The sequence below is a fragment of the Schistocerca americana genome, chromosome 8 (assembly GCF_021461395.2).
Source record: "Schistocerca americana isolate TAMUIC-IGC-003095 chromosome 8, iqSchAmer2.1, whole genome shotgun sequence".
Lineage (NCBI taxonomy): Eukaryota > Metazoa > Arthropoda > Insecta > Orthoptera > Acrididae > Schistocerca > Schistocerca americana.
Window position 1 is genome coordinate 282,651,167 of NC_060126.1, and position 21,863 is coordinate 282,673,029.

General features: G+C 42.0%; 1 protein-coding gene and 1 non-coding gene across 2 annotated transcripts in view; one reads left to right on the forward strand and one right to left on the reverse strand.

The window, feature by feature from the left end:
• The first annotated feature begins 9,570 nt into the window (after window positions 1-9,570).
• The window catches only part of LOC124545769 (larval cuticle protein LCP-17-like), a 141,935-nt gene continuing 129,642 nt past the window's right edge, over window positions 9,571-21,863 (forward strand). Inside the window, exon 1 of the mRNA XM_047124715.1 lies at window positions 9,571-9,810. Within this exon, the coding sequence (XP_046980671.1) occupies window positions 9,571-9,810 (240 nt within the window). The remainder of the gene's footprint in view (window positions 9,811-21,863) is intronic.
• Window positions 11,456-11,562, reverse strand: LOC124546269. The gene has a single exon (XR_006967679.1). It is a non-coding gene; the product is annotated as a U6 spliceosomal RNA (small nuclear RNA).

Consider the following 21,863-nt stretch of genomic DNA (forward strand, 5'->3'; position numbering starts at 1 on the left):
TACATTTTATGAATAGTGTTTCACAAAATTTGTTTGCTTTGTTTTTGTATGTTCTTTGTTCACTAGTTTGGATGGGATAGTTTTATACGATTTTTGTTTCATGTTGTGTGATTATTTGAACATGAGAGCCAGGGCCCTAGCCGGTTCAGATAATAGCTTGACTGCGAACAAAAATTACTTCTCTGCGAGAGAAATAGCGTATAATGTGTGTCTCTTCACTGCAACAACTGAAATTTTCGACACATGTAGTGGAAACAGCTCATGATATTTAACTTTTGAGGCAGTTTAGTGTTAATTTAACGTGATGTTTCTTTTGTTGCTTCAAGTTAATGCATTTTTCGATAGGAATTCCTAAATTAGATTGTCTAATACTTTATACATTGTTTAGAGCTGTTTCGCTGTACGTTCTCAAACATGCACCAATAATTTGAGAAATGCTATGAACATAAGTGACGTAAACGAAATATAACAAGAAATATTACAATAAGCTATCGAATCAGGGCATGAAGGCTGACAGCAGTTAAGACACAAGGCAATCTGTCAATCGAATAGCTAAAAGATCAATTACGAAATACTTCTCGAAGCTCAAAAGAGAAAGCCAAACTAATAAAAGAAGAAGTAATACGAAAAAAAGGCTACTCAGCACTGTGAGACGACATGAATGGAGCTTCAGTCACAGCCTCTGTATTTTGAAAACAGTTCTGTACAAATCGTTTCAAATATTCCACAGATGTACAACGTTCTCTTTGAAAACTCCTCCTCAATTTACCTAAACCGACACAAAGATTCGTGCCACAGAAACCTCAAGAAAAGAACTATATTTCTGTTTAGAAGATATCTTATTAGCCATTGACTGTAAAAATTATTTGTTTTTAGTATTTCATGCAGCTCGTTGAATGTATCTATATCCTTACAGTTCAAATTCTCAGATACCACGACGACATGTGTACATATATGAGGATTTTTAGTGTCTGACATTTGCTAAAGCACAGCCCTTTGGTGTGTACCACTTGATTCACTGGAATAGTGAAAATAAGTAATTTCTTCGGCCATGTCTTCCAAAAACCTTAGCCTGCTTGTGAACCATTAAAAGTGATCAAACTCTAATTCATTACCACCCGTCAAACATGGAACCATCAAACAGTGCAAGAGCGTAAGATACCTACTTGAAGACATTGTTACGGGAATGGTAGTGGAAGTAGATGAGGATGAGATCAGAGTTACGATACTGTTAGAATAATTTGCCACACCACCGAAGGCATATGTCGAAACAAATCAAGTGGATCGACGGCATTAAAGTTTTCACATAGAAAATTTCGTCACTATATATTCTGGCAGAGCACAATATCGACATGAGTCAAAAAATGGGGAAAATTTATTTTTCAGCTCATCGTGGGACCTTATTTCTCACTTTTAATCAGATATTTTCAGAACATGAAACCGTTTCAATTACTAAAAAAGACGACAACAAATATACAGTGAAGCACCAAAGAAAGTGGAATAGGCACGGGTATTGAAACACAGAGATATGTAAAGAGTCAGATTACGGCGCTGCGCGGTTACTGCTGCTACAGTGGCAGGTTATCAAGAATTAAGTGAGTCTGGATTTCGTGTTATAGACGGCGCATGAGCGTTGGGACACAACATCTAGCTATGAAGTGGAGATTTTCCGTGCGGCCATCTCACGAGCATACCATGAATATCAGAAATCCGGTGAAACACCGACACCGATGTGGGCGGAAAAAGATCCTGCAAGAACGGGAAATTGGAAATTTGTGGTATGTTCTATGGGACCAAACTGCTGAGGTCATCGGTCCCTAGGCTTACACACTACTTAAACTAACTGAAACTAATTTACGCTAAGGACAACACACACACACCAATGCCCAAGGGAGTACTCGAACCTTTAACGGGGGGAGCCGCGCGAACCGTGGCAAGGTGCCTAAGACCACACGGCTACACGCGAGGCACCAAGACAGGACCAACGACGACTGAAGAGAATCGTTAACCGCGAAAAAAGTGCAACCCTCCCTTAAATTGCTGCAGATTTCAATGCTGGCCATTAAAAAGTGCCAGTTGCGAACCATTCAACGAAACATTATCTATATGGGCTTTCGGAGCCGAAGGCCCACTCTTACGCCTGGTATGGGCCCGTCAACACCGACACTCGACTGTTGATGAATGGAAACATGTAGCTTTGTCGGACGAGTCTGGTTTCACATTATATCCAGTGGATGAACGTGTACGGGTATGGAGACAACCTCATGAATCCATAGACTCTGCCAGCAGAGGACTGTTCTAGATGGGGGTGGCTCTGTAATGGTATGGGGCGTGTGCAGCTGGAGTAATACGGGACCCCTGATACTTCCAGATACGACTCTCACAGATGACACGTACGCAAGCATCCTGTCTGACCACCTGCCTCCATCCATGTCTACTACTGTGCATTCCGACGGACTTTGGAAATTCCAGCAAGTCTATCCCAACACGTCCAGAATTGCTACGGAGTGGTTCCAGGAACACTCTTCTGAGTTTAAACACTTCAAGAATGGTTCAAATGGCTCTGAGCACTATGGGATTTAACATCTGAGGTCATCAGTCTCCTAGACTTAGTACTACTTTAAACCTAAGTAACCTAGGGACATCACATACATCCATGCCCAAGGCAGAATTCGAACCTACAACCGTAGCAGCAGCGCGGTTCCGGACTGAAGCGCCTAGAAACGCTCGGCCACAACGACCTGCTTAAACAGTTCAGGTAGCCACCATACTCAACAGGCAAGAACATTATTGATTATGTGTGGGATGCCTTGCAACATGGTGTTCAAAAGACATCTCCAACCCCTCGTACTCTCACGAATTCATGGACAGCCCTGCAGGATTGTTGGTGTCAATTTCCTCCAGCACTACTTCAGACATTACTCGAGGTCGTGTTTCGGCACTTCTGCGCACTCATGAGGCTATACGCGATACTAGGCATATGTACCAGTTTCTTTGGCTCTTTATGGTAAGATCCAAAGAAACACACGGGACGAATTTCACACCCTTTGTCTGTCAAATATGGGGTAAAACAGCAAGGTGGGCTTTGTCCATTTCTGTTCAACTGCGTGCGTGTGGAAGTAATTTCCAAATTGTCGCTAGTATGTTTATATCCTTAAAGTTAACTGTATAGTCTGATTAACCTGTTGGAACTTTTAAAAATATAGGTCAAAGCATGTAAATTTGTAGATTTTGTTATAAAGATAGGATATTACTGCAAGAAAACAGCACAAAATACATTCAGAAAATATAATTAATTTAAATAACTAAAGAAAATGTAACTGGAAAGAAAGACAATTAAATTTTATGTAAAACAAATGATAAAAAGACATAATCACTCTCAGAATAGGAGAAATACATCTCCAACTAATTCCTTACAAATTATAAAAGGACTATGTGACTCAAAAACACTAATTTAGAACGGGAAAGCAGATATCGAAAATACTGAAAACAGAAAACACAGATATATTTGAAATATACTCGGACCAATTTGTATAGGCTTTTATTTCAGGCTAGGAAGCAACCAATAAATCAAACAGTAGAGAGACATTCCCAGATTGAAATTTTATGAATGAAAGAGTAAAGCAAAAGCAAAGACCATAAAAATGATCGGGTAAACTTAAAAAAGGAAAACTGGCCAAAATTGGCAGTTATCCGGAAGAGGTAAAATTTTCGGGGTAAGGTTCAACAGTGATTAATTGTTGACCTGCAGAAAAAAGCTAAAGAGTCTGATAAACTTGGTCTGAAGCAAGGAAAGACGCTCACAACAAAATAATGAAAGAAATATGAACACAAACAAAGTCCAACGCGTACAAGAACTTTTATCGATCGCTAATGATCTCACTGGCATAAGAAAATAATAAGAGCAAATTTCATAATTGTTTTTACGTTGCCATTTGAATTCTGGAATTTAGTTGTTAAGCGTAGAACTCCGTGATTCTTTTGTTTATGCAGGTCCATTATTAGATGCAATTTGTCCAACTTCTAGCGATTGGCCCAGCGTTTGCACATTAAAATAAAATGAAATACGCATCTGAATAATAAATCTGTGTTGAAACAGCTAGTACTGTCTTGCTCTCTCTCCTGTATTCTAGTAGCAGGCTTAAGTGTTGCTTCATTCGCCACTTTCAGTGTGTACTGAAGATGCTTCAACCGGTTTCCCTAGCCGGCAATAAACATGTTGCGACGGGTGCAGGCGGCTTGTAGTCCACAGCAGGTGTGCTGAACCACATGTACTGTGGCAACAGCATGTAATTCTGAACACTGAAAGTTCCCCCCCCCCCCCCGTCCCTCTGTCTCTCTCACTCCCTCCCTCTTTCTCTCTCTATCTCTCTTTAATATGCCCCAAATGACTGGCTGCACACCTGAGTACTGTAATCGTTGACAGTACTGCTCCCTTCATTTAGTACTCACTCTATGTAATATTCTCACTTTCTGTGGGAAATAAATTGCTATCTCTGTACCTTCCTTGCTGTGTGTGATTTATGTGACTCTTAGTGACCTGGTATCAACTCCAGTGTGACGTTGAGCCAGCCTATGGCAGATGACTGCTATGTTGGTAAAGTTTCGTCACTATCCATAGGAGATTGCGGAGTTTCAAAGAAGAGCAGTTATGAGTAATTTATTTGGTACTGGGGTTTACGTTTCCACGAACGATCAGTCAGACTAATTCTACACCTAAATCTACATACACACTCCGTGGGCCATCTTACGGTACGTCGAACCACTACTGGTCATTTCCTGTCCTGTTTCACTCGCAAATATACGGAGAGAAAAGCAATTATCCCTACACCTCCTACGAGCTCTAATTCTCTTGTCTCTTCTTCGTGGTCCTTACGCTACATGTACGTAGCCGCACTTCTTCAGTCAGCTACAAATACCGATTCTCTAGAGATTCAGAATAGTTTATTGTTGACACGGTCAATCAGGGGGTATCTGCAATATGTGATAACCGAAGAGACCGTCACAATCCAAGATCACTAAAAAGGCATTTTATTGGCTTACCGGTCTCGACGGAGCTGTGCTTTCATAAGCATAAGATTCGATGATGACAGCATAGCACTGTCGAAACTGGTCATACAATAAAATGACTTTTAAGTGCTCTTGGATTGTGTAGTTTTCTTCTGTTATCATTTCTCAAAGCTGTTCCTCGAGAAGAATCACCTTGCTTCCAGAAATTTCCATTTGAGCTCCCGAAGCATTATCGCAATACTTGGATTTTGTCCGAACCTAAAGGTAACAAATCCGCCTGCCGCTGAATGCCTTCGATATCTTCCATTAATCTGACCTCCTACGGATCCCAAATGCTCCATCATTTCTCAATAACAGATAGCGCTGGTGCCCTATGTGCGGTCTCCTTTACATGTGAACTACACATTCCTAAAATTCTCCCAATGAACGGGGGTCGCCCATTCACGTTCCCTACTACGACCCTTATCCTCGCATGCTCGTTCCATTTCTTATCGCTTTGTAGTGTTACACTTTGATATTTAATTGACGTTATTGTGTGAAGCAGCACACCGCTAATGCTGTACTCGAACATTACGGGTTTATTTTATCTACTCATCCGCAGTAACTTACATTTTTCAACATTTAGAGCTACCAGCAATTCATCACAGCAACTAGCAATTCCTTCTAAGTGATCTTGTATCCTCCTACAGTCACTCAACTACGACGCCTCCCCGTACACCATAGCATCATCACAAATAACCAGATCATTTATGTACAAGAATTGTAGGTGTAGAATTCTAGCCAATAAAGTGTTTAGCCATATTCTTACAGTTGATGTGACTAAATATTAATGTAAAGCTGTAGGGATAATAAGGCTAATTGTAACGAAGACAAATGCGCCAATAAGAATCGCATTTATAGAAAATACAGAGAGATTGACTGATTTTCTGTCCACTAGTCTACAATATTGTGAGATATTTTCTGTATACCATCTGGTGTAAATTTTTCACCAGGATGATAGTTCACAGATAGTAAGCAATACGTTCAACGTCAGCGAAATGGAACGGAAGAGTGATCAGTGTAAATATCTGTCCAAGTCGTCAGTTCTCCGCCACTTCAGTCTGTATCACCAACATTCTCGCATTCTCTAATATTTGTACCAATTGTTGACTCCCACTTCCAAAGGTTCATTTAGGAGTTATTGTTATAGAAATAACTTGAAAATATATCCAGCACTTAGGCTCCGATGTCACTTTTAAGCACGCTTTTTCTTGGTAGCGTAGCTAAGTCTGGAACTTACAAACTCACACGCATTCATAACTGGGAACACCAAAGGGCACCTAAAATATGAAATTAATAAATTTGAATATGCTATTGTACGACGGCATCTAGGGTTAATTAGCATGGTGCTATAAGATGTGGGGGACAATAGTAGAACCAGCAGACTAAGACAAGAATATCAAAACAGATTGCAGAAACTGTAGAATGTTTTGTAGTGATGAAAAGATTAGCAGAAGATCCGGAAAGATGATGGACAAATTTAAATTAAAAAAAACATTATTCCGGTCTTACTTCCTGGTACGGAATGAAACAAGGAACGGGGCCTGGGTGACAGGAACATACATGTCGAAATATGTACTGACACAACACTTTATGGTGACATATTTCTGTCTGAGATAGTGCCGTCGTACGAATATGCAACAATAATTCCAGCCAGCCAATTTCCGGCTAACGATTTTGAAAGGCTTTCCTTGTTCGTAATCCTAAAAGCAGAACTATATGTCCTCTATCAGAAATTCACAGCTTGGACACGTTCCTCTACCAAATCGATGTCTGCAGTTGACCAAGATCTAAAATTTGGCGTCCTCATAACTTTTCCACGCAACAAAAAGTGCACAAAATGGTTTTGAAACACTTGAGATTTAGTCCAGCAAGTTATTATGTACAGAGTAGTTCACGCACACTAAAGACTTGCGGAAAGGAACAGAACTGTCTCAAGCGTCCCATTTTGTTATAATTCTCTCCACTTACAGTCAAAGTTTTCAATAAATGTGAACTGATTTTAAGGCAATGTATGGAATTAGGAATCCTTCTCAAATTGATCCCTTTTGGAACTATTTGTTCCCGCCCTGCTCACTGTGTGCTGTTTGAGTGGCTACGGGCTCTACGATGAGCTGAGATCTGATAAAAATTGGGAATGGAATGAAATAATTAAAATTTAGTATCTTAGTGTCTTTTCTCTACGTATGATTTAATAGCTGCCCTCATACACTCGCATGACAGCATTAATCTTTTTGAGTACAAAGTAAGTATTAATTCTCAAGTAATTTACCAGTCCCTCTTTACACAGGTTACAAAGCAAATGCAAACTTCGTATGTTGGTGATTATATTAAGAGACCTGCATCAAACGTATAAGAAAATTTTGAGCTGGGTTTATAGATAGAGAACCGTTTCCCGAATGTGCTTTACTCCTAATCTTGCATTATTCTTTACATCACAGTTTTGTCATATCCCAATTGTGTCTTCCTTTACGCGTATCTACATTCACGTCGATCGTCGTCACTGGCTTTGATCAGCAACATACCTGACATCATCGTCACAACTTTCATTCAACTTAAAATTGTGTTCTAACGTTAAAAAAAAATAGTCGAAATGTTTCGGTTTGTCAGTTGGATAAGGTAGTCGGGCTAGTTATTTTACTGACTTTAAGTGTTGAATAGGACTTCGTATTGCACATACTATCTTTGAAAGGTCGTACTTAATGGGCAATAGTCTGAAAATTGTTTATGTAACTGAACTCAAGTAATGGCTCAAATGGCTCTGAGCACTATGGGACTTAACGTCTGAGGTCATCAGTCCCCTAGAACTTAGAACTACTTAAACCTAACTAACCGAAGGACATCATGCACATTAATGCCCGAGGTAGGATTCGAATCTGCGACCGTAGCAGTCGCGCGGTTCCAGACTGTAGCGCCTAGAACCGCTCGGCCACCGCGGCCGGCAACTGAACTGAGAGCGAGATCTCAGCAGTATTTCTGCTGCACCGAACGAAGTAACATACGAGAGTAGTACACTGTAGGGTCGGGGCTCAAATCACAGTAAGATCATCTTGTTTACCGGGGTTTCCTTTAATGGATTAACGCGAATGCCGAGATGGTTTCTTCGAAGACGTTTCACTTTGCAAACATTACGGCCAGATGTTGTTTGTCGAGGAGGAGGACGAGTAGATTAAATAACGTCCCGTCTACATAGAGGTCAATAGAGACAGAGCAGCAGCGCGGATTAGGGAAGGATAGGGGAGGAACTCGGCCGCGCCCTTTCACAGGAACTATCCCTGCATTGGCCTGAAGCGATTTAGGGAAATCACGGAACACCTGAATGTGGATGGTCGGACGCAGTGTTGAACCGTCGTCCTCCCGAAAGCACGTCCATTGTGCTAACCACTGCGCCACCTCGGTCGGTAGGTGTTATTCGTGCTGCTGCTGGTGGACGCATAGCACTTGCAATAGCTTTGCTAGAAATTTAAGATTTTGTGAGTAATTTGCGAATCATTCCAGGTTAGTTTGTTTTTATCAATATATAATGAGTTTCAAAATAAGGTCATTCTCTTTGAAACGATCCATATTTCTTTACATGTACCTGGTGAGCAAAAAGTCAGTATGAATTTGAAAACTAAATAAACCACTGAATAATGTAGATAGAGAGGTAAAAATTGACACACATGCTTCGATTGACATGGGGTTTTATTAGGAAAAAGAAAATACCCCATGTTGCTAGACGCGTGAAAGATCTCTTGCGCGCGTCGTTTGATGATGATAGTGTGCTCAGCAGCCACTTTCGTCATGCTTGGCCTCCCAGGTCCCCAGACCTCAGTCCGTGCGATTATTGGCTTTGGGGTTACCTGAAGTCGCAAGTGTATCGTGATCGATCGACAGCTCTAGGGACGCTGAAAGACAACATCCGACGCCAATCCCTCACCATAGCTCCGGACATGCTTTACAGTGCTTTTCACAACATTATTCCTCGACTACAGCTATTGTTGAGGAATCATGGTGGACATGTTGAGCGTTTCCTGTAAAGAACACCATCTTTGCTTTGTCTTACTTTGTTATGCTAATTAACGCTGTTCTGATCAGATGAAGCACCATCTATCGGACATTTTTTGAACGTTTGTATTTTTTTGGTTCTAATAAATGCCCATATCATTCCAAGCATGTGTGTCAATTTGTACCCCTCTATCTACATTATTCCGTAATTTATTCAGTTTTCAAATTTATACTGACTTTTTGATCACCTGGTATATAAAACAGTTCAGAGTGTGCAGACACATCAAGGAGAATGTGAATTTTAGCGTAGAAGCTGCAACAGAGTGATTATCCTTATTGAAGACATATTGTTGTTACGTGCAAGTCTGCTGCGAGATTGTGATCTACTTGCTCTCAAGCCAAGAGGTGCAACGAAAGCAGTGTGAAGTGGGTCAGGTAAGCTATTGCCGTGCTCTTCACGCGGTCTCATTCCGAGCGGGCATTCCTGATACAATCCAGGTTACGCGCACACGTCGAAGACGCAACTAGGCGACAATGACTGCTGATAGGCTGTGCCAACACCGCACCGCCCGAGGTGTGAAAAGTGACATCTGGGAAGAGCCCGCCTGGGGGCGGCACGGCGGGGGCGGCGCTGTCGCAACGGCGCCAACGGCCAGCCGGGAAATGTCAGCCGGGATGGGACGCGGCGGCCTGGCGGGCTGGCCTTTGGCGGCGCTCCCTCACACTTATGCAAATGCTGGCGACCGGCGCGTGTCGTCAGCGTCGCCTCCGCCCGTCTGCTGCACCTCCACTCGTCTCGTCTCGTGTCGCGTCTGCACTCTCACACTCTCCTCTCCACGCTACTCCCCAGCCTACCCTCACTGCCTCGGCAAAAAGTGAGTAATGCGAGACCACATATCTTCGAGCCATCCCACACAAGATGATGCACATTTCATTAAACTACGTTTGTACTCGTTCCCTTGCAACTGCACAACAAAACAGGCACAAGACGTATTCACAAACAGCTTGTTGACAGGTACAATACCTCAATGCTGCCACATAATACAATGTACCCAATCTGTAATAAATCAGATGTCGGAAAAACCCCTAATGAGATAGACAGAGGTGAATCTTTCGGTCCATATTGTGCAACAGCTAGATTCGTTCGAGAGTTGCTGATACAACAGCGCCATACTTATCAGGCGTGTATATAACTGATCACTCGACAAAGCATCCATAAATAAAGACTGGAAAATTGCACAGCTTACACCACTAAGAAGAAAGGAAAAATGAGTAACCTGCTGAATTACAGAACCATATCACTTAGTAACGCCCTTAGATTGTTTGCAGATAATGCTGCCATTTATCAGAAGTCAACAGAATATCGCCGGCCGGGTTGGCCGAGCGGCTCGAGGCGCTACAGTTTGGACTGTGCAACCACAGCGGTTGCAGGTTCTAATCCTGCCTCGGGCATGGATGTGTGTGATGTCGTTAGGTTAGTTAGGTTTAAGTAGCTCTAAGTTCTAGGGAACTGATGACTTAAGAAATTAAGTCCCATGGTGCTCATAGCCATTTGAACCAACATAATATCAAAGCCAAAAGAAAAATTACTTAGACGTCATATCGGTATCTTGCGAAAAGTGGCAATTGACTCTAAATAATGAACGGTGTAATGCATTTCACACCAGTTGTAAAAGAAATTCGTAACATTTCAGTTACATTATTTAATGACTACCAAATCAACTAAATACGTAGAGACTACTATTGCGAAAATCTTAAATTTGAACGATCACATAAATAATGTTGTGGGGAAGGCGAACCAAACACTACGTTATACTGGCAAAACAATCGCAAGTTGCTACAGCTCCACTAAAAAGATTGCCTGCACTACTACCGTTCTCTGTTAGAATACTGGTGTACATTATGGGAATAAAAAAGAATTACAGGAAGTTTTTAATGGAATGAACAGTCTAATGGGTACAGAATATGGATTGAGAGTAAACCAGAGAAAGACAAAACTAATGAGATGTACCAAAAATAAGATTAGCGAGAAACTCAAATCAAATTTGGTTCAAATGGTTCAAATAGCTGTGAGCACTATGGGACTTAACTGCTGTGGTCATCAGTCACCTAGAACTTATAACTACTTAAACCTAACTAACCTAAGGACATCACACACACATCCATGCGCGAGGCAGGATTCGAACATGCGACTGTAGCGGTCGCGTGGTTCCAGACTATAGCGCCTAGAACCGCTCAGCCACTCCGGCCGGCCCAAATTTGGTGATTATGAAGCAGAACAATGTAAAGAATTACGCAAACTATGAACCTTCCTGTCAGATTAAAACTGTGAGCCGGACCGAGACTCGAACTTGGGACCTTTGCCTTTCGCGGGCAGTGCTCTACAATCTTCTTTTATTTATTTTTTATTTTTTATTATGTATTTGTGTTTTTCTTCATGATTCTGCGTCTCATCCTTGCGCAGTGGCCACCATAATCTTCTCTGTATCGTTTTAATTTTAGTATATGTACCGCCGAAGTAAGTACAGACCATTTGAGCTACCCATGCACGACTCGCGTCCCATCCTCACAGCTTTACTTCAGCAAGTACCTCGTCTCCTCCTATCCAAACCCCACAGAAGCTCTCCTGCGAACATTGCAGAACTAGCACTCCTGGAAGAAAGGATATTGCGGAGACATGGCTTTGCCACAGCCTGGGGGATGTTTTGAGTATGAGATTTTCACTCTACAGCGGAGTGTGCGCCGACACGAAACTTCCTGGCAGATTAAAACTGGCGGAAGTAAAGCTGTGAGGAAGGGGCGTGAGTGGGGCTTGGATAGCTCAGATGGTAGAGCACTTGCCCCAAGTTCGAGTCTCGGTCCGGCACACAGTTTTAATCTCCAGGACGTTTTATGTCAGAGCACACTCCGCTGCAGAGTGAAAATCTCATTCTGGAAATATGCAAACTATGATAAGGAATAATGCAACCTCAGAAGCAATATTACTGTTAACGGGCAAAGAGAGTATTCTTGGCCAAGAGAAGTCTGCTAGTATCAAACATAGACCTTATTTCGAAGAATAAATTTCTGAGAATGTACTTTTGGAGCACAGTAGTGTATGGTAGTGAAGCATGGACAATAACAGAATCGGAACACAAGAGAATCGCATTGTTCTCGATGGTGAGTGTTCATCAAAGGTGACGGTATTATCTGGAGTGCCCCAGGGAAGTGTGGTAGGTCCGCTGTTGTTTTCTATCTACATAAATGATCTTTTGGATAGGGTGGATAGCAATGTGCGGCTGTTTGCTGATGACGCTGTGGTGTACGGGAAGGTGTCGTCGTTGAGTGACTGTAGGAGGATACAACATGACTTGGACAGGATTTGTGACCGGTGTAAAGAATGGCAGCTAACTCTAAATATAGATAAATGTAAATTAATGATGATGAATAGGAAAAAGAATCCCATAATGTTTGAATACTGCATTAGTAGTGTAGCGTTTGACACAGTCACGTCGATTAAACATTTGAGCGTAACATTGCAGAGCGATATGAAGTGGTAGCATGTAATGGCAGTTGTGGGGAAGGCGGATAGCCGTCTTCGGTTCATTGGTAGTTTTCTGGGAAGATGTGGTTCATCTGTAAAGGAGACCGCTTATAAAACATTAATATGACCTATTCTTGAGTACTGCTCGAGCGTTTGGAATCCCTATCAGGTCGGATTGAGGGAGGACAGAAGCAATTCAGAGGCGGGCTGCTAGATTTGTTATTGGTAGGTTTGATCATCACGCGAGTGTTACGGAAATGCTTCAGGAACTCGGGTGGGAGTCTCTGGAGGAAAGGAGGCGTTCTTTTCATGAATCTCTACTGAGGAAATTTAGAGAACCAGCATTTGAGGCTGACTGCAGTACAATTTTACTGCCGCCGACTTATATTTCGCCGAAAGACCACAAAGATAAGATAAGAGAGATTAAGGCTCGTACAGTGGCATGTAGGCAGTAATTTTTCCCTCGTTCTGTTTGGCAGTGGAACAGGGAGGGAATATGCTAGTTGTGGTACGAGGTACCCTCCGCCACGCACCGTATGGTGGATTGCGGAGTATGCATGTAGATGTAGATGTAGATGTAGGTGCAGATGTAGATGTAGAAGCATTTGAGATACGTTGCTACAGAAGAACGTTGGAATTAGGTCTACTGATAAAATAAAAAATGAGGAAGTTCTATGTTAGAACGTGTATTAAGCCATCGGGGAATAATGTCCATGGTACTAGAGGGAGCTCAAGAGGGCAAAAACTGGACGGAAGACAGAGAACTGAATACGTTCAACAAATAATTGAGGACGTAGGGTGCAAGTGCGACTCTGAGATGAAGGGGTTAGAGCAGAACATGAATGCCGCGCGGGATTAGACGAGCGGTCTGGGTCGCTGCAGTTATGGACTGTGCGGCAGGTCCCGGCGGAGGTTCGAGTCCTCCCTCGGGCGTGTGTGTGTGTGTGTTTGTCCTTAGGTTAATTTAGGTTAAGTAGTGTGTAAGCTTAGACACTGTTGACTTTAGCAGTTAAGTCCCATAAGAATTTACACGCATTTGAATATTTTAGAACAGGAATGCGTGCCGGGCAACATCAAACCAGTCAGAAGCCTAATGATTAAAGAAAATGGGATTCTTACAAGAGAGGATTAACGGAGGACATCGAGAAAGTCCATATAAGATGATGACGATGTTGGTTTGTGGGGTGCTCAACATCGTGGTCATCAGCGCCCGTACAAGTTCCAAATCCTTCTATTTCCAGTCTCGGTACTACCAGAATGATGATGAGATGATAAGGAGAACACAAACACCCAGTCCCCGGGCGGAGAAAATCCCCGACCCGGTCGGAAGTCGAACTCGGGACCCCGTGACCCAGAGGCATCAACGCTAGCAGCTAGACCACGAGTTGTGGACGGTCCAAATAAGGACAGCTTGTTTGTACTATCGCGAAACAGGGGACTGAGAGCTACGGATGTGATAGGCAAATTGGGTTGGCAATCATTAAAGCACAAAAATTTTTCGTGGCTGCACGATCTTTCCACGAAATTTCAGTCTCCCAGTTTTCTCCTTCACGCGTGACAATATTTTGTTAATGCCCACTGACATAGAAATGTTCATCGCAAAAAAAATAAGACCAGAGTTCGTACTGAAGAATTTAAATGTTCGTTTTTCCCACTCGCTATAGGACAGTTGAACAGTAGAAAAATATTATGAAGGTTGTAGCATGAACATCCCGCCACGCACTTACGTGTGAATTACAGAGTAATCATGTAGATGTGATTGTAGATGAAACATTATGATCATGGCTCACGGTCAGGTTGAATTCGGCCTGCCGGTGTTGCGGGAGCGCGAAGCGGTAAGGGAAATATACTAACTGCTTGATGATTCACTCTATTGACTATAAGAGGCGCAGTATGGGGAAATACACTTTGACAAAACCAGTGTCTCGGAATCGGCAAAGCTGTTCTGCTGTTGACGTGCTACGTCGTGAGCATCTCTTAAAAATGTCTTAGGGACGGTGAAACGACGAAAATGTGACCATGTGATAGATATCTATGGCTAGTCACAGAACGTAGACCAATCTGTCATAACAAAAGAACTGCAAGTAATTTTAAAAAGCATGAAAAACAGGAAATCATCTGAACCCGACGGTATTCGTATGGAACTTTTAAAATACGCTGGTCGATTTCGTGATTTTAGATTATTACATTTATGTAATGAATGCGGGCGCTGCTACAAAATTTCAAAACTCACAGGAAAAGATCAAAGAAAGAACTACGAAAATTGTAGAGGAGTCAGGTTGCTAACCTCGCGGTCTATAACACATCTGCTGAAATAATTAATCACCGTATAAGAATCGTAACAGAGACTTTCCTGTTAGAAGAATAGACAGGATTCCGGAAATGTCGTTCACGGAATGACGATATAAGTTATGCATGCCCAGCTAAGGTGGAGACGTGCACCCTAGCTGCGCAGTGTATAATTCCTGTAGGTGGTTTACCAGGAGATGGTGTGGTGGCACTCCCAGTTGCAATTCGTTCGCCCAGAAGAGGGTTATATTTAACACATTTATCGCAAGATGGAAGAGGTGTACAGAGAGCAGTGTCCTGCACGGTGCACGATGTTCCGGTTGTAAGAGTCACGAAGCGTTATTTGAAGCCAAGAAGGCAGTCGAGCTCCTTCAAAAATTTCGATTGAAGTTATGGAATGTCTTCCTTACAGCCCCGATATCTCCCCATGTGACTCGTATATCTTCGGCCCCTTGAAACAATTTCTGAGAGGTCGACGTTCACCTGCGCGGGGCACTGTGGGAAACTAGGTTCATCAGCAAGGCAGAAGCTTCTATAGCAGGGGTAGCCAACTTTTCGGCATACCTGGGCCACATTAAAGGAAGTCGAATATTTTTGGGCCGCACATAATATACCGAACACCTAGAGCTACCGCTGAAAAACTCGGAGGTATGTAGTTAACATAGCTATGTAATTTAGAATTTATGGTTCTTTAATCTAAAAAATCAAGACTGAATTAATTTAACATTTTGTCTATGAGGTGTCGTCAATAATTCTGTAATTACGTAATCACAAGTCATACAATTAATATGAAATTTTACTCTGAATTTGGGAAACTAATGTATCAGTATCAAGTTCGATCGAAGTGGTTGATATTCTCATGATCTTCCCAAGGTGCTCATCTTAGATTTTATTTCTATTTTTACTCTTTGTGCAATTTACTCTTGAAAATGTTTGTTCACGAACGTACTTGTTACCAAACAAAGATGGCATATACGAGGGTTTGAACGTTAATAGTGACAACTATTTACTTACAGCTCTCACAAAATACATACGCGTTTCAAAGTTTTACTGACCTTCAAAGTAGTCACCAGCATTCTGCATAACCCGTTGCCGGCGATGTGGAAGTTGTAGGATACTCTCAGCAGTGCCAGTTGTGTTGACAGTTAGAGCGGCGCGGTCTATTTCCCGACTAATTGGTAGCAGTTCTGAAGCGAATGCCGTAAAGTGTTTCCTTCAGTTTAGAAATTGAGTTGAACTTACGAGGGCTCAAATCAGGGGTGTGCAGTAGGTGATATAGCACTTACAAGCCCAGTCAGTCAAACAAATCAGTAACAGCTTGCACTGTACTTGCTTGAGCACTGTCCTGCAAAATGATGGTCAGGTCCTACAGAAAGTGTCATCACTTCTGTCACTATGCTTTTCAGTTTTGGGACACGACCTACGACCGTATAAGGCATGACTTTGCAGCAAAGAATATTTATCACAGGGCAGATGTAATTTATAAACGTCAATAAAGATCAGTTCATTTTAATTTTTTAAAATTTTGCTTTTATTGGATGAAAGACTGCAACTGTTTGCATTCCATCTGAAAATTTTCTGGCAACGTATCTACATTGTTTGTAGAAGGTGTCACATAAAGACAAGAATTTTTATTGTTTTTTCGAAAATCGTGAAATCGATTTTCACATTCTTGGGTCATACCGCAAAAAATGCCGGCATGTTTCATCCCATCTTTAGGTTTATGTTTGGCAAATATATTGAAATGAATAGATTTGTTCCCACTTACTTGTGCTTGCCGTAATTTCAGTTCCAGTTCAAACCAGTTCATTGGTTTCTACCTTTAAGACGCTTTCTTAAGTCACCTAAGTGAGCAGTCAAAGCTATCAAAAATGCTCCGTCTGCCTCCCAGATCGCATCCTCATGTTCTGGCACAGAGTTTGGTTTTCATATGGCGAACGATTTGTCTTCGTTAATTAAGCTATAAAATCTTTTTATCATCTGGCCACGACAAAGTCAACTGACTTTTGTAAAATGTTCGAAATCACCACACTCAGCATCCAAACTCCTGGAACTGGCGATGATTCATTCTCAAAATTGTACAGAATTAACACAGAGTTTCCTTGTATTTCCTTAAATTAATTTCTAAATCTCTAGTTTCACAGTTACAGCCGAAGTAGATGTTAGGTAGCAGACCAGCGCGTCTGACGGAATGCTTGGTTGTAAAAACAATATTCTTGAGATACAGCACAGACGGCATTGTTAAGAACGGGACAGACTAACGAGGGAATACTAACGAGAGAATACCATTGTGTGGTGGGAGTTTCAAATTGATAATATTCACTTTATCATAACTTCACATAAAGGGAAGTTTACGATCTTTTTTTACCGATCGTGCAGTAGATGCTCACCTCTTGGGTCGCGCTGATACTGATATTGGTCTGCATGTGGCCCGCGGGTCGCGGGCTGGACACTCCTGTTCTACAATGAAGCCATCCACTGCCGTCCAACGTGCTGGGATCGGTGTTTCAGTGCCAACGGCATTTACGTGTAGTTGCACTGTTCCGCATGAACTATAATTATAATATTGTTATTAAAATTTCTGCAGATGTAACTGTAGTCTCTTTTTCGTTTGGGTGCACCTTCCATATTTACATGAAGAGAACTTTAGTGAAAGGACGAGAAGCCAATTTAAAGACACATATAGGTTTTAGTGGTTTCGAAAAAGCTTTTAGCAGCCTGAAAAAAAAAGAAACTATGTGAAACAATGACTAAAACTGGCATCCAAGACGTCTTATCAAAACGTATTGTAAGAGTGGATGTATGAATGTACGTAAGTGAGTTCCATATTTTCCCCTAACCACCTTGATTGATTTCAGCCAGACCTGGTACACATATCAATTAACGTCTGAAAGATCCACTGTCTCACTATCAAAGACCTCCTTTTCGAACGGGTGGGAATGGTTTTGAAAAATATCGTAGCTCACGATGCGCAGATAGCCATATTATATTTAACCAGTACCTAGCGACTGGAAGAAAGCGCAGGTCGTTCCCATTTTCAAGAAGGGTCATAAATCAGATGCGAATAATTATAGGCCTATTTCGCTTACGTCAATCTGTTGTAGAATAGTGGGACATGTTTTGTGTTCTCGTATTATGACGTTCTTAGATAATACAAATCTCCTTCATCATAACCAACATGGATTCCGCAAACAGAGATCATGTGAAACTCAGCTCGCCCTATTTGCCCAAGAAATTCACAGTGCCGTAGACACTGGCGAGCAGATTGATGCCGTATTCCTGGACTTCAGGAAGGCATTTGATACGGTTCCGCACTTACGTTTAGTGAAACAAATACGAGCTTACGGAATATCGGACCAGGTTTGTGATTGGATTCAGGATTTCCTAGAAGAAAGAACACAACATGTCATTCTTAACGGTTCAAAATCTGCAGATGTAGAGGTAATTTCGGGAGTACCGCAGGGAAGCGTGATAGGACCTTTATTGTTTACAATATACATAAATGACTTAGTTGACAACATCGGTAGCTCCGTGAGGCTATTTGCAGATGACACGGTTGTCTACAAGAAAGTAGCAACATCAGAAGACTCGTACGTACTCCAGGAGGACCTGCAGAGGATTAATGCATGGTGCGACAGCTGGCAGCTTTCCCTAAACGTAGATAAATGTAATATAATGCGCATACATAGGGGCAGAAATCCATTCCAGTACGATTATGCCATAGGTGGTAAATCATTGGAAGCGGTAACGACCGTAAAATACTTAGGAGTTACTATCCGGAGCGATCTGAAGTGGAATGATCACATAAAACAAATAGTGGGAAAAGCAGGCGCCAGGTTGAGATTCATAGGAAGAATTCTAAGAAAATGTGACTCATCGACGAAAGAAGTAGCTTACAAAACGCTTGTTCGTCCGATTCTTGAGTATTGCTCATCAGTATGGGACCCTTACCAGGTTGGATTAATAGAAGAGATAGACATGATCCAGCGAAAAGCAGCGCGATTCGTCATGGGGACATTTAGTCAGCGCGAGAGCGTTACGGAGATGCTGAACAAGCTCCAGTGGCGGACACTTCAAGAAAGGCGTTACGCAATACGGAGAGGTTTATTATCGAAATTACGAGAGAGCACATTCCGGGAAGAGATGGGCAACATATTACTACCGCCCACATATATCTCGCGTAATGATCACAACGAAAAGATCCGAGAAATTAGAGCAAATACGGAGACTTACAAGCAGTCGTTCTTCCCACGCACAATTCGTGAATGGAACAGGGAAGGGGGGATCAGATAGTGGTACAATAAGTACCCTCCGCCACACACCGTAAGGTGGCTCGCGGAGTATAGATGTAGATGTAGATGTAGGTGTAGATGAGAATGAGAGAGAGCACTTAACAAACCTTATAGAAAATTTCCAACTATTAACAGGCTTTTCATCGCTGACACACACCACCAACTGATGAAAGGAAAAAAGTTTATCCCCTACAACATTTTTGCTATCCATGCAGTAAATCTGCCGCATCAGTCATGACGTTTTAATTTATTTCTTGTTTACAACAAAATCTATTCGTAACAAATGTTAAGATAGTATTATGATATATCGCTGAATGTACCTGCAAAAATATATCACTGGACGACACGTACTTCACAAGATATGATGTCATAATCACTGAGATGCATGAGGAATTTCCGCGTTATGCAGGACGCATGAAATTGTTATTTCTTTACCACATGTCTGCTACCAACACATTCCACAGACAGTACACCCACCTATTCCACTGAATGTACCTGCAAAATTATATCATTTTACAACACATAGTTCAGTAGGTATGAAGTCAAAAGCATTGAGCTGCTTCAAAACAATACTGCAAAGCGAAATTTACTAGAGACACAGCTGCAATACGTGTAGAAATATAAGTGAAATATGTAAATATATGTGAAATATACATGACAAGTGCGTACGTGGATAAAGCTGTGGATAAAAGGCTTCTTCTAAGCCAAGCAGGAACCAGTAACATTCAATTGGGTTGGAGGTGGTAAAGTGGTGAGAGAACGGGAGGAAGAGATGCCAGAGAGGGAGAAGGCGGAGATGGACGCGTAGGGGGCCTCCTTCCTCCCACTTAGCCTATGATGGCACAGACAATCCCAACCGCCCTTCCTTCATCCCTTCCCCTGCCGACTCTTACTGTTGTGATCAAGTGAGTGCACTCAATATCGCTGTGGAGGAAGTTGAGTGAGAGTTAAATTTCAAACCTGAGTCCCAAATCCGAAAAGCCCTTCGATTTCACCACAGTTCTGGTCCTACATTTCTCATTTATGTCTTTTCCAAAGATCCCTCAGCCACAGGTCATCTCCTTCTGATTACAGACTTCATGTATCACCGCAAACACGAAGTTGAGCCTTCCCAATCCGAAGCCCAAACCTGCTATTATCACAAAGTCATCATCTACAATTATCACTTGTCTTCTGACTGCAAAATGCCTTCTTTCTGCCTCTGCTGGAAAGCCTACGATTATCGCCAACTATTTGCATCTCTTGCAACCAGTCCCATCCACTTACTCCTATAAGCGTGCAGCCAAACCTCCTCCCACCAAAGCTGAACTGATCGTTCCAATATGTCCTATTGACACACCACTCCACCCAAACAACCGTATGTTCTACTCCCACTGGTGAAGCCATCATCCGCTTCATAAGCACTGTCCTTCAAAGGATCCACCCATTTCATCATTCACATGTCCTGTATCAGGTCACCTTGGCAGCCTGTTCTCTGTTGCTTCCACATATTCCCAAAACTACTCTCACTTCCTCTTTTCCCGATTAGACACCATTGTCTAACACATTCCATCCCAACCTTGAGCAGACCCTTCAGCATTCTACATCCCTTTCATCACCACTTGCCTCACAATCATACCAACACCCTTTCATCCTTCTCCACACCTTTAATGCCTGCTCTCTATCTTCATTTTTTGTTTCACGCTCCACTATGCTGCCACATTCTTTTCCAGTTACCATTCACCCGAAGCTGGTCTTCAAGCGGAAGCCACATCAACATCATCTCTTACAATTTTCGCCTCCGAGCAGATCACCATAAAACACGAACTCCAACACATGAACATCACCGGGACATTTTCAATACTCATAACTTGTTCCCCTTTCTATGTTTTAATACAACTATTACGTTCAAAACTGTGGGCTGAAGAGCAGCTACATTGCTGATGTCAGCCCACCAATACGTAAGGGAATGAAATGACAATAAAGAAACAACAATACGAATGTGACTGGTCAGCCAGTCCTTAAACGAGAGTTTGGATGTCAATAATGCAAACATAAAAAACTCATTCTGGAATGCAAACATAGTTGAAAAATTTTTCGGCACTTCACATACTTCCTCGCATTTGGCTGCAGAGTGGGGGCACTTGATGGATTAGAATTCCTGTAATGGCCTTGGAGGTAAGGAAGTGCTGATGTTGCTTGTCAGCTAAATTAATGACATGCGCAGTTGCATGAAATTTCCGTGAATGACCTCTCGTTGGGTTCAAGGTTATCTCGTTACTACGGTCTTGGCTCTTAAAGTATACTCTACTGTACTAAAACAGATGGACGCAAGTCATGGTGGTCCTAATTTCTATGAATTTGATCTTTCATCCTTTAAGTAATCGAAAGTGAACAGTGCTCTTTTCCGTTCAAGCAGGACTACTAGTTTTGAGAGGGATTCTCCATAAACATGAGCTAGGAATGGGACTGAATTTGCATCGCTAACAATGTAAAACTCCATTAGGTTCTTATACTTTGAACTGTCTTAACTGACATTCAATACCGTTGGTACAAATCTGTCACACTCGTGAATGTCTAGCTATGATACACTGGCCTTATAGCACCCTCGTGTGAGAAAGAATTTTTAAAGTAGTGTTTTCTAAATTCAGTTTCCTGTCTGCTGACGTTTCAAAACGAGACTTACCCACGAGAGATCAAACGGAAAGTTAGGTTCCCCTTATTGTCTCTACATTGCAGTCTAA